The sequence below is a fragment of the Aulonocara sp. 'chitande type north' Nkhata Bay genome, linkage group LG1, assembly GCF_057382095.1.
Source record: "Aulonocara sp. 'chitande type north' Nkhata Bay isolate Kocher_YH1m ecotype deep benthic linkage group LG1, A_spYH_male_GT1.1, whole genome shotgun sequence".
In the NCBI taxonomy this organism is placed as follows: Eukaryota; Metazoa; Chordata; class Actinopteri; order Cichliformes; family Cichlidae; genus Aulonocara; species Aulonocara sp. 'chitande type north' Nkhata Bay.
In genome coordinates this window covers 20315292-20329108 of record NC_141344.1, presented here as the reverse complement: position 1 = coordinate 20329108, position 13817 = coordinate 20315292, and the positions used below count along the sequence as shown (strand labels likewise).

At 41.8% G+C, this 13817-nt stretch overlaps 1 protein-coding gene across 6 annotated transcripts in view; it reads right to left on the bottom strand.

Moving 5' to 3' along the window:
* mical2a (microtubule associated monooxygenase, calponin and LIM domain containing 2a) overlaps positions 1-13434 on the bottom strand; it is a 62427-nt gene extending 48993 nt beyond the window's left edge. For all 6 annotated transcript variants that reach the window (XM_086287715.1, XM_086287707.1, XM_086287710.1 and 3 more), the window contains exons 1-2: positions 13334-13434; positions 509-877 (exon numbers count right to left, since the gene is read on the bottom strand). In XM_086287715.1, coding sequence (XP_086143841.1) covers positions 509-769 — 261 coding nt within the window. In that variant the 5' untranslated portion in view covers positions 770-877; positions 13334-13434. The remainder of the gene's footprint in view (positions 1-508; positions 878-13333) is intronic.
* Between the last annotated feature and the right edge of the window lie 383 nt (positions 13435-13817).

The window sequence follows — 13817 nt, the reverse complement described above, 5'->3', positions numbered from 1 at the left end:
AGGCCAATCAACACATTGTTAGCTTTCTGCGCATACCGAGAATAAACTGAAAGATACATGCTTGAGATAGAAACCCCATCAGACTAAACATTTTCCCAGCTTTACTGTTTTTAACCACTTTTAACTTTTAACTAGCTTTATTTCAGCCACTAAACTCAAAAGTGAAGCTTAGAGTCAAAATATGAGAGCTGGCTGCTGAAAGGTTTTGTCAAGCAAATGAAAAACGGTGTGAAAAAGATGACGTCTATCGTTGTTTCTTCTATAAAAAACCCCAACAAAACAGCTGCTGTCATGCAGTAGACTCTGCAGTCTGGGGTAAAGGATCCTCGAAACCACTAACAAGGAGACTTTTTAAAAATAGCAACATGGCCACTCCAGGAAATAATCAAAGAATTTATGGGGCTGTGGAGAGCAGTTGATAAATATAAACAGAATATATCATGTCAACACCTCATATGACTTTTTTGCAGTATGTACAGTAGATGCACAAAGATGTAATCAAACCAACCTTAGTGCCCGCACAGGCTTGGCCTTTTCTGTACTCCTTATGGGACATCCTCTTGTCGAGCTTACTCCAAAGCGCTTTTGCTTTCCAGGAAGTAACCTTTGCCTTCAGACTGTTGTAGAAGGTGCTGTGCTCTGCGGGGTCGAGGTTCTGGCATCTGCAGAGGACGTTAAAGGCCTGAAGGGCTCCTTTGCAGGTCGAGGCCTGGATGAAGTTCTCAAACAGCTTCCCTACATTGTCCCTCTCCTCCTCTGTCTCTCCCATCTTCCCAGCTGCAGTAGATGGTCTGGTGTACGGAGGCGCCTGCTTAGTTCAGCGGTCTCTGCCAGATGTGGCTACACCCTCAGCTTGGCGCGCACCATCATGCCCCGTCTGAGGAGGCAAGACACATAAGAGCCTGACGTCATCTTATGGCAAAGAGTCTCTCATAGGTTGCTTTAGGCAAATGACGTTTTTCCCTATTCTGTTATTAGAATGACTAAACTAAGCATTTTCCTTATGTTACATCGAGCTCTTTTAAGGGTTTGTAAACTAAAACGCTGAAGTATTTTAAGGTAGGTTGACAACACAGCTGGATTCTATCTACTGCATGACTCCGGCTTACCATAACGAATTGCTTTAAATTACAGGACAGTCAGTGCCACTCCACACTAAGTCAACAGGCATTTTGAAACACAGTAAGCTTACACCCACATCAACAAGATAAAATTTCAAGCACACAGGAGGATTTGAGACAAACACTAGAGAGAAAACCGAGCACAGAAGTAGAATGAGCCAGTCTGTCAACATCGGGCAGCTGTTGGAGCATATTTACTACTCGTGCTTTATAGAGGCATAACCATGGGAGCCTGTAAATTGAGGTCTCTGTGGTTTTGTGTAGTACGTCCTGGTACAACAAAGAGTCAAACTTTTCAGCAGCTTCAAGTGTGTTTGACAGCTTTGCAATAAAGAAAAGTTTCAATTTTACACAAGAACATCGGCATGAAAATAATGTAACATGCAACTAAAACTGTAGCATGTTTTTGACTGGGATTCATTTTGATACAAGAAAAAAGAAAACATTTCCATCATAGCCAGTTTTAAATTGAGTAACTAGCATTTATATATCAAACACCAATGAAGCCCATCATGGGCTCCATTCCCTAAAATAATAACACAATAAAGTGAAGGTGCAGCGATTTGTTAAAACATGTCAACATAAATGTAGCATATCAGGTGCGAAACGGAGTTTAAAGAATTGTAACAATCTGGATTATTTGGTGTGACTATCTTTAGATGGCTGCCGTTCCCTAAGACTGGTTCTGCCAGAGTCTTCTTCCTTGTTACTCATGGTTGTTGGGGGCATCTCTGCAGTGTTGTAGGGTCTAAACCTTACATTATGAAGCACCTTGAGCCAACTGTTGTTGCGATTTGGCATTATATATTTGTTCTGTCTGATGATCCCACACTGCTTCAGTAATGTTGGGGTCCGGGTTGTGGGGAGGCCAATCCATGACTGATAGAAAAACACACAATGGAACACTATTTGGGTTTGCCTTTACTGTATTGGCACTGTTTTTGGGATCCACCTTTGCCAATCAGTTACTTTCCCAATGTTACTGCATGGTGGATCAACATCTGATGGTGTGTTCGTAATTCCATCAATTTTGACAAGATTCCCATCACCACTGGCTGAAATCCAGCCACAAACATGACAGAGCATCCATCAGGTGTTACAGATGGCTGTGAACACTCACTGTTGGACCTCTTGCCTGACCTCCCATCTGATCAGACTTTTTCCCTATTTCTTTAGGGCATGACTTTCAAATACAGTTCATCTGCTGTGGATAGTTTTTAGGCCTGTCACTTCTTCTTTTATCCTCCATTTTTCCAGTTTCCTCGAAAACTATGAAAGCCTGGAGAACTATTGTTCAAAGCTGCTTAAAAAAATAATAAAACAAAGTCTGGTTCCTTGGAAACAAATTATAGAGAAATGAGGGCGGCTCAAGACTTTTGCATATCACTTTATTTATCTTGCGGTATTTTTCACTCCACTAAAAAACCAGACAGTGTTTTTGGAAGGAAGAAAGAGGTCCTTGAAATTCACTGTAAGGAAACGTTAGACTAACATAGGCTGATAGATGTGATTAGGTATGCACGCTTTATAGCCCACCTTGTACTCAGATATTTGTATTCATTATGCACCTGCGTGTGAAAGCGATTGTTAATAACACATGCTCGTGTCATCGCAGAGCTGAACTGACAGAACAAAAAAAACCTTCACTTCTCTCTTTCTTCCAAACAACCATCAAGCATTTTGAAAACCACGCCACAAAAGTCTGTGCCAGGGGTTCAACATCAAAGCGAAATGTGAAAAATGTCTGCATTAAGCATGTGTGGGCTAACTTGGGTGGAGACCACAGCTTCCGTGAGTTTTGGGCGAAGTCTGCCTTTGGTATTTTAATGTCTAATGGAGGGACATAGGCATGGTTTGAAAAGAGGTCAGTCTACAAGTGCAAGACTTGGCCAGAGCTAAAGAATAACACAGTCTTACTATCAAATCCACGGGCCCACGGGCCTACATGAGCGCGACTGTCGTAGGGAGCTTAAGTCAGAAACGAAATTAAAAGAATAAATAAAAAACAACAACAAGCAACCAGTGAAATTTACTCACATTCAACGACCATTGAACCCTGGGTCAGGACAGTTTGGATTGTGTTTTGAATGTGGTGAGATTTTGAATGTTGCTACCACAGCAACAACAGTGTCCCCAGGCTAAAATTAACATATTCATTTGCAAAAGATCCTGTTTGGCCCTGTGTTTGCATCCTGTTTTGCTGCTCCTGTCGGTGTGGCTTTACACTTTAGAAACCGGCTGGGAAAGGGAACATTGTCAAACCAATTGAAAAGACGTATACCATTGTGTGTGCTTCAAAAAGCTCCTGTCCTGTCAGTAAATCTCATAGACCTCTGAGGCCTTCACAGCAAACATCCAGCCTCACTCAGTGAGCTGGCATTCCTTTGCCACGTGGCTAGAAGAGCCCTGAACTGCTCCATCAGCATGAGTTCAACACTCACACTGCTAGCCCTCTGGCTTCACCAGCCACAACTCGCAGGACCACCTCCACAGATTTTTGGGAAATCTACTCTTAATTGTCAACAACTGACAAGCAAGAACTACGATGAGCGTGATTAATGATACACAAGCTTTAATCCTACATGCATGGCAGGAAACTGTGATTGGAATATTGTTGTATATTTATGGGGTTTTTTAAGCTTTTGTAATGTCTTCCATTGCCTGTATTTAGTCATTTTCTTTGACATTTGCATTATAATAATCTTTTGGGCTGCTAAGTTATACCACAAAATGAACAAAAGAAATTTCCATTGTCATCACTATTGTCTGTTGCTGTATTTTCTCTATGCAATGACATCATTTTACTCTAAACTTTGGTGAGTGTTCAATAAGCTCTCATGCCCTTGGTGGACGGCTCAGTCAAAGAGATGTTTACTGCATTTATGTATTCACATTACAGTCTAAGCAAAGTGGTAAAACAGGCACCCTTATTGGAAACATCTGCTATAGGAGCCTGCGAGGACTATTGAAAAGGTACCACTTACTGTCTTCAGAGCCAAGTCGATGCTCAACACTCTAACTGCACTGTCTCTGGCAGAGTCCTATGACTTCACCATCCCTGCCTGACAGAATGGAAAGTCACTTGTGGGCCGACACAGTGAATCCGCAAAGCAGCTGTAAAAAATATAACTAATGACAGATGAAGCAGGCTGAACGCACATGCACACACGCCATACACGTCTTATGTCTAACCATATAATGCTTAATAGGATTGGAGATTTTGATTGCATGTAGGTTTAAGTTTCCTGTGTGTTTAGAAAGGAGTATAATTAAGTGAAACTACCTTAGTCCTGAGAAGATCAAGGGAAGTGATTAATTGTAAAAAGGCTGGTTTTTATATAGAAATAGCTTTGGTTTGTTTGTTTTAATTATCAATCCAGGAAGTACTAATATCTGATAAATTTTCAGTGATGTCACAGTACTTTGTGCAATCATTTTGTTGTAAAAAAAAAAAAAAAGAAAAGAAACAAAACTCCTGAACAACAAATGCTTGTTTGGAACAGTGGCCAAGAGAAAGGCTCTTTTCCTCTTAAAAAAGAACTTGTAAGCACAGCTTAGGTTTGCAAAGTCACATCTGAACAAACCACAAGACTTCTGGATGAATCTCCTTTGGTGAGACAAGACCAAAGTGAAGATGTTTGACCATAATTCCCAGCACCACATTTGGGAAAAACCAAACACAGCATATCAGCACAAACACCTCATACCAACTGTCAGCCAAAGTGGTGGAGGGGTGATGATTTAGGCTTTTTTTGTTTTGTTTTTTTGCAGCCACAGGACCTTAGAGTTATTGAGCCCACCCTGACCTCCTCTATATAACAACTTGTTCGAGAATCAAATGTAAGACTAACAGTAAGCTTGGCCTAAACTAGGTCATGCAAGAGGACAATGATCCCAAGCACACGGCTCTCATGTTGGGTCACTGGAGCAGGTAGCTCTCCAAATTTGATTTGGAAGATTCTTGTAAAGAAAAGTGGGACAAAATTCCTCCACAACAAATTGACAGAATGACACAATCCTACAGAAAACAATTACTTTAGGTTCTTGATGCTAAATGTGGTTTTTCAAGCTACTGAATCATGCGATGTACTTTGTTTTTCACAGTACTGTGAGAACATTTTATCTCATTCCTGCATACGGATGAGCATGCAACTGAGTGTCCTACATATAAAATGAAAGCACTGACGTGTCTTTGAGAGACACCGCCAGGTATCAGTTTTCAGTATGATAAAGGAGGAATCTTAGGAATGTGAAAGTGTACCTGCAACTAGGGCTGGGCGATATGACCCAAAATTCATATCTCGATATTTTTTAGCTGGATGGCGATATAAGATATATATCTCGATATTTTTTTTAAGCCATAAAGTAAGAACAAAAAGAGTTCTTAGTCAAAGCTGTGTCCCAGATGTCACACAGGCACTTTTATTAACATACAGCACAGATGTACATGAAAAATTACTCAAAATTAAATTATGAGCATTCATTAAATAATAATGCTCTATAAATAAAAGAAAACAAGGTTGTTTTTGTGCTAAACAAAGAGCTCACAATTGTGCAGTCAAAATGTAAACTAAAAGACGCTGAGCGTAATAACAAAGACAGACAGATTTTACAGCTGCTCTGTTCCCAAGTTTTACTGTGTGACTGATAGCCTGGAGTTTGAAATCCGCTTCATAACCACGTCTCTTACAGGTGCCATTTATGGTCCTTATACACACACACAATACGGTAATATTACGTTGATGCACAGTACGTATCACTCCGCGAAGCTCCTCGGTAGCCGTAATGCGCCGACAATCTATCAAGCGGTGCAGCTCCGTAGCTTACCAAAGTCGTACTCAAACATTTTTGACAGATTGCTGAACGCCGTGTACCACATAAAATCGGTTCGCGGCCACCAAGCACAACCAGAATTCATACATAAGGCGCGCTATCAACTTTTGAGAGAATGAAAGGATTTTAGGGTTAGCGCGGTTAGCTCGTTAGCATGTTTAGCTCGTTAGCACGTTGACGCCGTCCAGCCCCACGCATGGGGCGATGCGCAGTAACTCGTTAACGGAGATTTGCCGTGTCCGTCTTGTCGCTGCCTGCACGTGAAGCGATGGGGTAGGAGGGGGAGTTGTCTTCAGTGAAGGCGAGGCGGAGTAACGTTGCGTAGAGACAAAAGTGGACGAAAGAGAGGCAAACTTGCGGCTCCACAACTATAATTATAACGTAACATAGACTATATCGATATAAAGGATATTGTCACATCTTATATCTCGTATAAAAATATATCGATATGTTTTAAAAACTCGATATATCGCCCAGCTCTACCTGCAACACCTACACAACAAAAATCTTTAAATCTTTATGTCCTCCTACACTACTCTATAAGATATATACTTTCTTTGTCTGTGGCCCTCAGGAACATGTTAATTTGTTACTAGCAAAGCCAGAAATCATTTTTTAAAAAGAGGCATAAACAAAATATTTTGTACCCTATGTAGTATGGCCTTTGTATACCTGTGTATCTGGAAAAGGAAAAATGGCACCAAAGAGGGGGGGGGAAAAGCAACAACGATTCATTTACTTGTGACTTTATGGTGTCAGTCTGTTTGTTTTTTCCTTATTATTCAGTTGAATCAAATTTTTCTCTAAATTTTCATAGATATGGCATTCACACTGGCCACTATTTTCCCTACTGGCAACCCTTTTTCTTTACTTTAAGTCAGTTGACTTCTGTTTGCTTTGGCTTCATTGATTTGATGAGTCTGCTTAGTTGAACTGGCAGTTTAAATGATCTGCATGTTGATGTTATAGACTTTGGGTGGATGTGTATATACCACATGAGGTAAATGAACAAAGAAGGAAAGGAAAACAAACGTTCAAAACCACCATGAGAAAACTACAAGGCTTCAAACATAAATCCTTTCAACTAAACAAAAATGTGAATACAAAACTAATAATAATGTTGCGCAAAATAAGTAAATAAATAAAAACACTTTAACCCATGACTATGCCATGCCATTTTGGCTCTTTCATCTATCTTTACGTGACATCCCCTGGTGACTAATAGGCGAGCAGGATTTTCTTTCCTGTGTTGCTGTTTAGGCTCACATCGGTGTGATGTTTAATGGCCCGCAGTGAGGAATTAATAACTTCCCTCAAATGACTTAAAGCAAAATAAACAAGGCCATTTTGAAAATGTAAGGCGTGAAAGTAAACACTTGTCAGAAAAATCACTACTCAAGTAAAGTACAGAGACATAAAAATTCTACTTAAGCACAGTAATGAAGTATTTGTACTTCGTTACTTCCCACCTCTGCCTAGTGGTGGCTGAGGTTTGCAGTATCAGTTTCTCAATGAAGAGACCTCCACTCAGATAAAAAACAAACAAACATGTGCACACTAAGGATGTTCCTGTCAATTAATTTCATAGTCGACTAAACGAAGGGGGGGAAAAGTAGACTAACTAGCTAGTCTAAGACTAAGAAACACTCAATTATGATGTTAAATTCGAAAACTATTTAATGGACTATGTCAAAAATTGATAAGAAAACAATTTTAAACCATTTCAAATTCAAATTCAAATTTTATTTGAATTTTATTTTATGACATTTTTGGTGTTCATATCGCACTTTTAGACTCTATAAAAGCAAACATAGACCCAGAACCATGGACTGAACTACCAAGCTTCTGGTAGATCTAGCTCTACGTCATGACCAGAAAATGACATCAGTGCTCCCACCAAAAAAGTCATCAAGGAGGTTTGATTCACAGTCAAATATTCCAACTTCCACTTTAAACCAGCGAGCGTGCAGTGAGTAACATTTAGCCTATCACAATCTGTGATTAGTGGTCATAAGTGGACGGATATCCTCTGAACATGTGCAACAGTATTAGCTCATTAGCTCATAAGCCTTTTTTCTTTTTACATGTAAAATTATTAACGGGAACAGTAACCTATTAAGATACATTAGATAACTTGATGGTTGAGAGAAAGACAGGATCTCCAAAAGGCAAACATCAGCCAATAATAACAGTGAACTGATACATCGTTCCGACTCTAGTGCAGACTGTTTGGAGGTCAAAGAGCGAGCTATATCTGGGTATTAGCTACACAGGCAAAGCTTGTTAAAAAGATCAATTCAGTGGCAGATTCCACGGAAGTCTGACAGCAAATAAGTACAGAATATCAACATTTTTATCTCTAAGAGATACTCTTAACTCACTGAGTGTAAGACAATCAGTGATTGAACAACACCATGTGAAAACGGTTGTGCTTTAAACCTAAAGGCAATAAATACAATGTAAGAAACTGGATCAAGTGTCAATGCACTGTCTTCATTTGTTTCTGCAGAGCACGGAGCTTCTGGCTATCAGGATACAATAGGAAGCTGACAACACAAGGAAAACATTGGGAGTGCTGGGAAATGCACATACTGTAGTGCCGTCAGCCAGCAACAGTAATTACAGACTGGATTGAAGAAAACCAGGAAGGAACCCTCTGTAGACCTGATAAGCAGGCAGCTTGCCTCTGAAAACATTGCACTCATGTAGACTTCAGCCTGTGGGCTCTGCCCTCCACCAGGCCCCAAAGCTCCACAGTATTATCTCAGCTCTCAGAAATCTGGCTGCGTGTTCAGGCAGCATTGCCAAAACAAAGGAAGATTTGTCATGAGATAGGTAGAAAGACTGACAGATCACAGTATACATCAGTCAACTTCAGAGGGGGAAAGGTCTAAATTCACTCAAACGGGAGCAGACTTGTGAAGCTTCGGGGCTGCTTTTTGGAGGCCCATTTGACCTGCAAGGCGTGTTCTCCACATGGCTCTATCAGAAAATAATTTATCAAGAGTCGCACTGACACCAACAATTTACAGGAGCAATTATTACATCTACCTACACGTTATTAGAAGTCCCTACAGTCTCCTTAATAAACCAATAAACGGACTCACGACAACCTAACATTACATATCAGTGAACTTGGACCACTCACACCACAGAGAGGCACATTAAAGGTTTGTACAGCCGTGTATCACTGCCTGGCAGGAACAGCAGCTTCTGTACGCCAGCAATCATGAAAGCTAGTCTTGGAATAGACAAGTGTCATGTTGCAAAAGAAAACAGCACATGATACGAAAGGACATCGTCACAAGCAAAAACATGTAAACAAGAGACTCTGTAAACTAGATTAGCGCCAGAAAAACCCACAAAATTGCACAAAGTTCAACCCAATAAGAGTCAGAGTTTGGTACCATCAGGCTAACGCTTCAGGTGATGCACCGCACCGCAGTAAAATTACTACAGCTGTGTCGGTCCTTCAGTGGCTCCAGCTTAACTGTGTTTATATGCGATATGTGCCAATGTTGCAATGTAGAAATGGGGAAGCAGAAATGTGTTTGTTTGCTGTCCTATTTTAAGCTGACCTGAAGTGGCAGAGATGACTCCTACGAGTCAAATGGGAACTTTAACCATGGCGCAGATGATTAAGCAGCAGACCACACGGAACGACGGGCCGCACCTATCTCCCAGAGCTCCTGTCTCTTTTAGTGTAGCTGATGCCTGGACACATGTGCCTGTTTTTTATGCTGTGGAACAAGGAAGGAAACATATTGCAGAGAGGAAGGAGAAAGTTTACAACACCTCCCTGGCAATAATGACTACAAGCTTCCACTTGTAGTGTTTCAGGCTGTGTGAAACTCATTGTTTTTACTGTACCTCACATATTTTTAACAATTCAGTTCACAAAGACATTCAGATTTTAATACTCGACAAGCTCACAAGTAGATGTCTTGATGACTGTAACCATCTAACCTAATCCTAACCAAGCAACAAACACTGTTTCAGAGGCAGAACTGGGTCGAAACACCATGAACTGTGAAATGTATTAGCACAATCACGACCTTCACAATCATTAATATGACTCAAAAGTCCCACAGTTTCACCAATCATTAATACTAAAAAAGGAACGAAACGATTTTTTAAAAAAGGAATGGAGGAAAGCCATCCACTGTGGCAACTCGTTAAGGGAGCAGGGGGCAAATTTCCCTTCAACTCAACCTGACTTCATATTTTTCACCTGGATGCCTGCACACCACCTGCAAGATAAGCCCCTGTTGCACAGATCTAGAAACTGCTCACCAACCCTGTTCCACCCCAAAGATCCTTGCGGCCTCTATCAAAGCTTGACCATGACCCTGATCAGGTGACCCTGAATCCTCCCTTAGTTCGCTGCAATAGGCCTAGGCTGCCAGGGGCTTCCCATAATGCACTAAATGTTTCGTGTTCACTCACCTTCTTCACCCACTATGTGCTTCACACCACTTTTTATTTAATCATTAGTTATTAATCTCTCTTCCAGAGCAGGTTTTTTGTGCTGTCTTCCTTCCCTCAGCCCAACCTGTCATCGCAGATAGCTGGCCCTCGGTGAGCCTGGCTTTTCCTCTTAAAGGGAATTTTTCTTCCCACAGTCTAGCATTCACACACTTACACTCCAGTAGATACATCTTGCCCAAGAATACTTTGGCATGTGGAGCGGAGGAATCAAGGATTGAACCACCAGCCTTCTGATCACCGAGCATGAGCCACAGCTCAGGCCAGTGGATTTAAACCCAGGCTCTTCTTACTGTGAGGTGATTACTAGCGCTTACTAGTGTTGACCATCACACAACCATGCCACCCACTGTGCGTATATAAATTGACCTGTTTTGTCAGGCAAAGGTCTTAAAACCCTGATAACTATCCTGAAACTAAAGATAGACTTTGGTCTATTAAATAACGTTTCTTTTAGATCCTTCATAAGGACCATAAAACTGTAGTTCCTCAGTTGGCACCATGAGTCAAGGGGGCTGTGCAGCTTTCTGCACTCACTGAACCTCCAGGGACTGTTGTTAGGTTAAACTCCAGTAAAGCTGGTAATTGCAAACTAAAAATGAAATGCTGCCATGGGAATTTGCAATGTAAGCTACTGAACCCTGTCACACTCATTTTTTCAACAGTAAAGTGGCAGTTTACAAATGGGGACGTTTGTATGCTTCCGTTTCACCAGTCAGTTTATCGCACTGGTTCCTCATGTGTTACAATGGTTCAAGAATCTGACGTACAGCCCCTATTGCTGCTTGATGTTTGTGTATTCTTTCAGATGTACAGTACACTTCAGTGCTAAAAGGAGACAACCAGGAATCACAGATGAATCTGTCATAGCTCACCATGTTTGGCGCACGAGCGTCAAAGCCACTGAGACAAGAATATACAGTTTACTGTGACTTCCAACGCATTTTACATCATAATGCATGAAGCCAAAAAAAAGGGTAAATGAAAGGGGAATTCGAGCGAGAGGAGAATTCTGCGGTCGCACTTCGATGTTGATGCAGAAAGAGGTTGTTTACTATAAAATATAAAGTCCAGCAGGGATTAAAACAAACAAAAAAAAAAAACACTCTTTCCATGCTGGAGAATAATCTTTCATTCTGTCTGTGAAGGTTCTCAGTCATCCAGGTCATCGTAGTCAAAGGAGCTTGCAAAGAAAAGCGTCTGGACTTCTTTAAGTTACTTTTAGACGTTTCACCTCTCATCCGAGAAGCTTCTTCAGTTCTAAGGTCAAATGGTGGAGAGTCCCAGATATAAACCTAGTGGGAGTAACCCCCCACAGAGGGACAAAAGGACCCCCTGATGATCCTCTAATCGCCTGAGCCAAGGTGTGAAACTGGGTGTGGGTCCCAATCAGCCAGAGTTTCAGGTGAGTTCATTGTGAAACCTGGCCCCACCTTATCATGCGAATTCCTGAGGTCAGATGGCCCAGGATGTGAGTGGGCGTTAAGGCGTCTGGGGAGAGATCTCAGAACTGGATTATAGATGGCAGAGAGTTGGTGTCGTAAACCACCGCCTCTGTTCAAAGATGGTCGCTCACAGTGGACATAGATGGCTTCTTTCACTCCTCTTTCAAACCATCTGTCCTCTCTGTCCAAAATGTGAACATTGGCATCCTCGAAAGAGTGTCCTTTATCCTTAAGATGCAGATGGACTGCTGAGTCTTGTCCTGTGGAGGTGGCTCTTCTGTGTTGTGCCATGCGCTTGTGAAGTGGCTGTTTGGTCTCTCCAATGTAGAGGTTTGGGCATTCCTCGCTGCACTGTACAGCACTGTACAGCAATCTTTCATTCTCACAGTTCGATGGGCAAACCTAAGCTGTATCTAAACTTCACATTCTTAAACTACACAGGAAATGATTGCTCACACAGCACTGGGAAGGAGCGCTACCGCTATTTGTATGACTCTTTAGAGCTTCCAGAAAACTGTGTCTCATGAATCATCTCCCAAGCCATATGAAACATAGCAGCCGGCGAGCTCGTGCAGTATGTTGAAACACATGGAAGAAGGATAAACAAATTAGTCTAGGCTGAAGGGCTTTTTCCTGCTTCATCAGGAAGACCTGCTAGATCCTAGGTCCAGCTGTGCATTAACTTGTAGTTACACTGCAAAACATTAACAGGTGGCTTCTGCCTCTCATTGAGCTTCTTTTTAGTAGCCGGCCTGTAAAGGCTGCCAACACCACACCTTTCTTTATAATGCAACGTATGTCGGTGTGCAGCTCAAAATAAATAAAGCCTGAGGTGGTATTTAGAGTCTAGAAGCCACTGAGTAGGTGGTTATGAGAGGAAGAGTTAACTAACCAGCAGCTTTACCTTTTTGAACTTCGATGCATAGAAAAGATCTCATTCCGGGTTTTAAATAAAGGTCCCTGGAGTCATGTTTGACAGGCTGGCACACTACACACGATTTATGGCTTACAGCAGCACAACAGCACCAAAAACAAACAAAACTAAACTAAAGTAGGCTGGGCGAAGTGCAGATAACCTTTTTTGTTATCAGAGAATAGGAACGAGCCTCTGTCAGATGTCTGACTGCTCTCAGGCAGCCTTCAACCGGGAAGCGATATGATCACGCTTCAGTTTTCGGCACCAGTTCAGAAAGCTCCAACGACATGAGAAACAGTGATCGTGGATAAATCAGTAAACAAACGAAACAGCATACAAAGTAATGACTGGAGTGAATCCTGGATTTCTCGCTAACAGCGTGCCTGTCATTCATTCCCGGTGTAATAACTGCTAACTTTGATCGCGTTGCTTAACAGGATCAAAAACTTCTATCAGGTGTCTCACGGTCACACCTCCCACAGCTGGCACTAATGACATCAGAAACGTACACAGCGTGAAAGAGCAGAACTTACCTTGTGCGCCTTTCTGCCTGAGTCTTCGGTTAATCGAGCTGCGGGACTGCTGTGGAAAGTAAAGTGCGTCCTCAGTCAGACTGACAGGCAGTAGTTTCTGTGCAGCTGCGTCCAGCGATTAAGGGGCGGTGCTCTAACGTGGGACACATCCCACGTGGGCACAGCGCCTGTGGCTGCTGTTTAATCCACACTTTCTCAGGGAAGGGCACCGCTCCGCCGACCACCTGCTGTCTGCGCAGAAAGCAGGTGAGAGCTGCCCGCACAACACACTGGATCCACCCCTGAATATTAAAGGATTACCAACGTAAATAAATACTTCAAATCAAAAATGCTTTTATTTAAAAAGATGATTAAGTCATTATTACTGAGGAAGATCCAAATACACTAACTAAACACATCTAACTAAACCTGTAAATATCAAAAAAGTTATTCGGGTGGAAGACGAGACTACGAGGCGCCAGAAACTCCACTTAGTCAACACTGT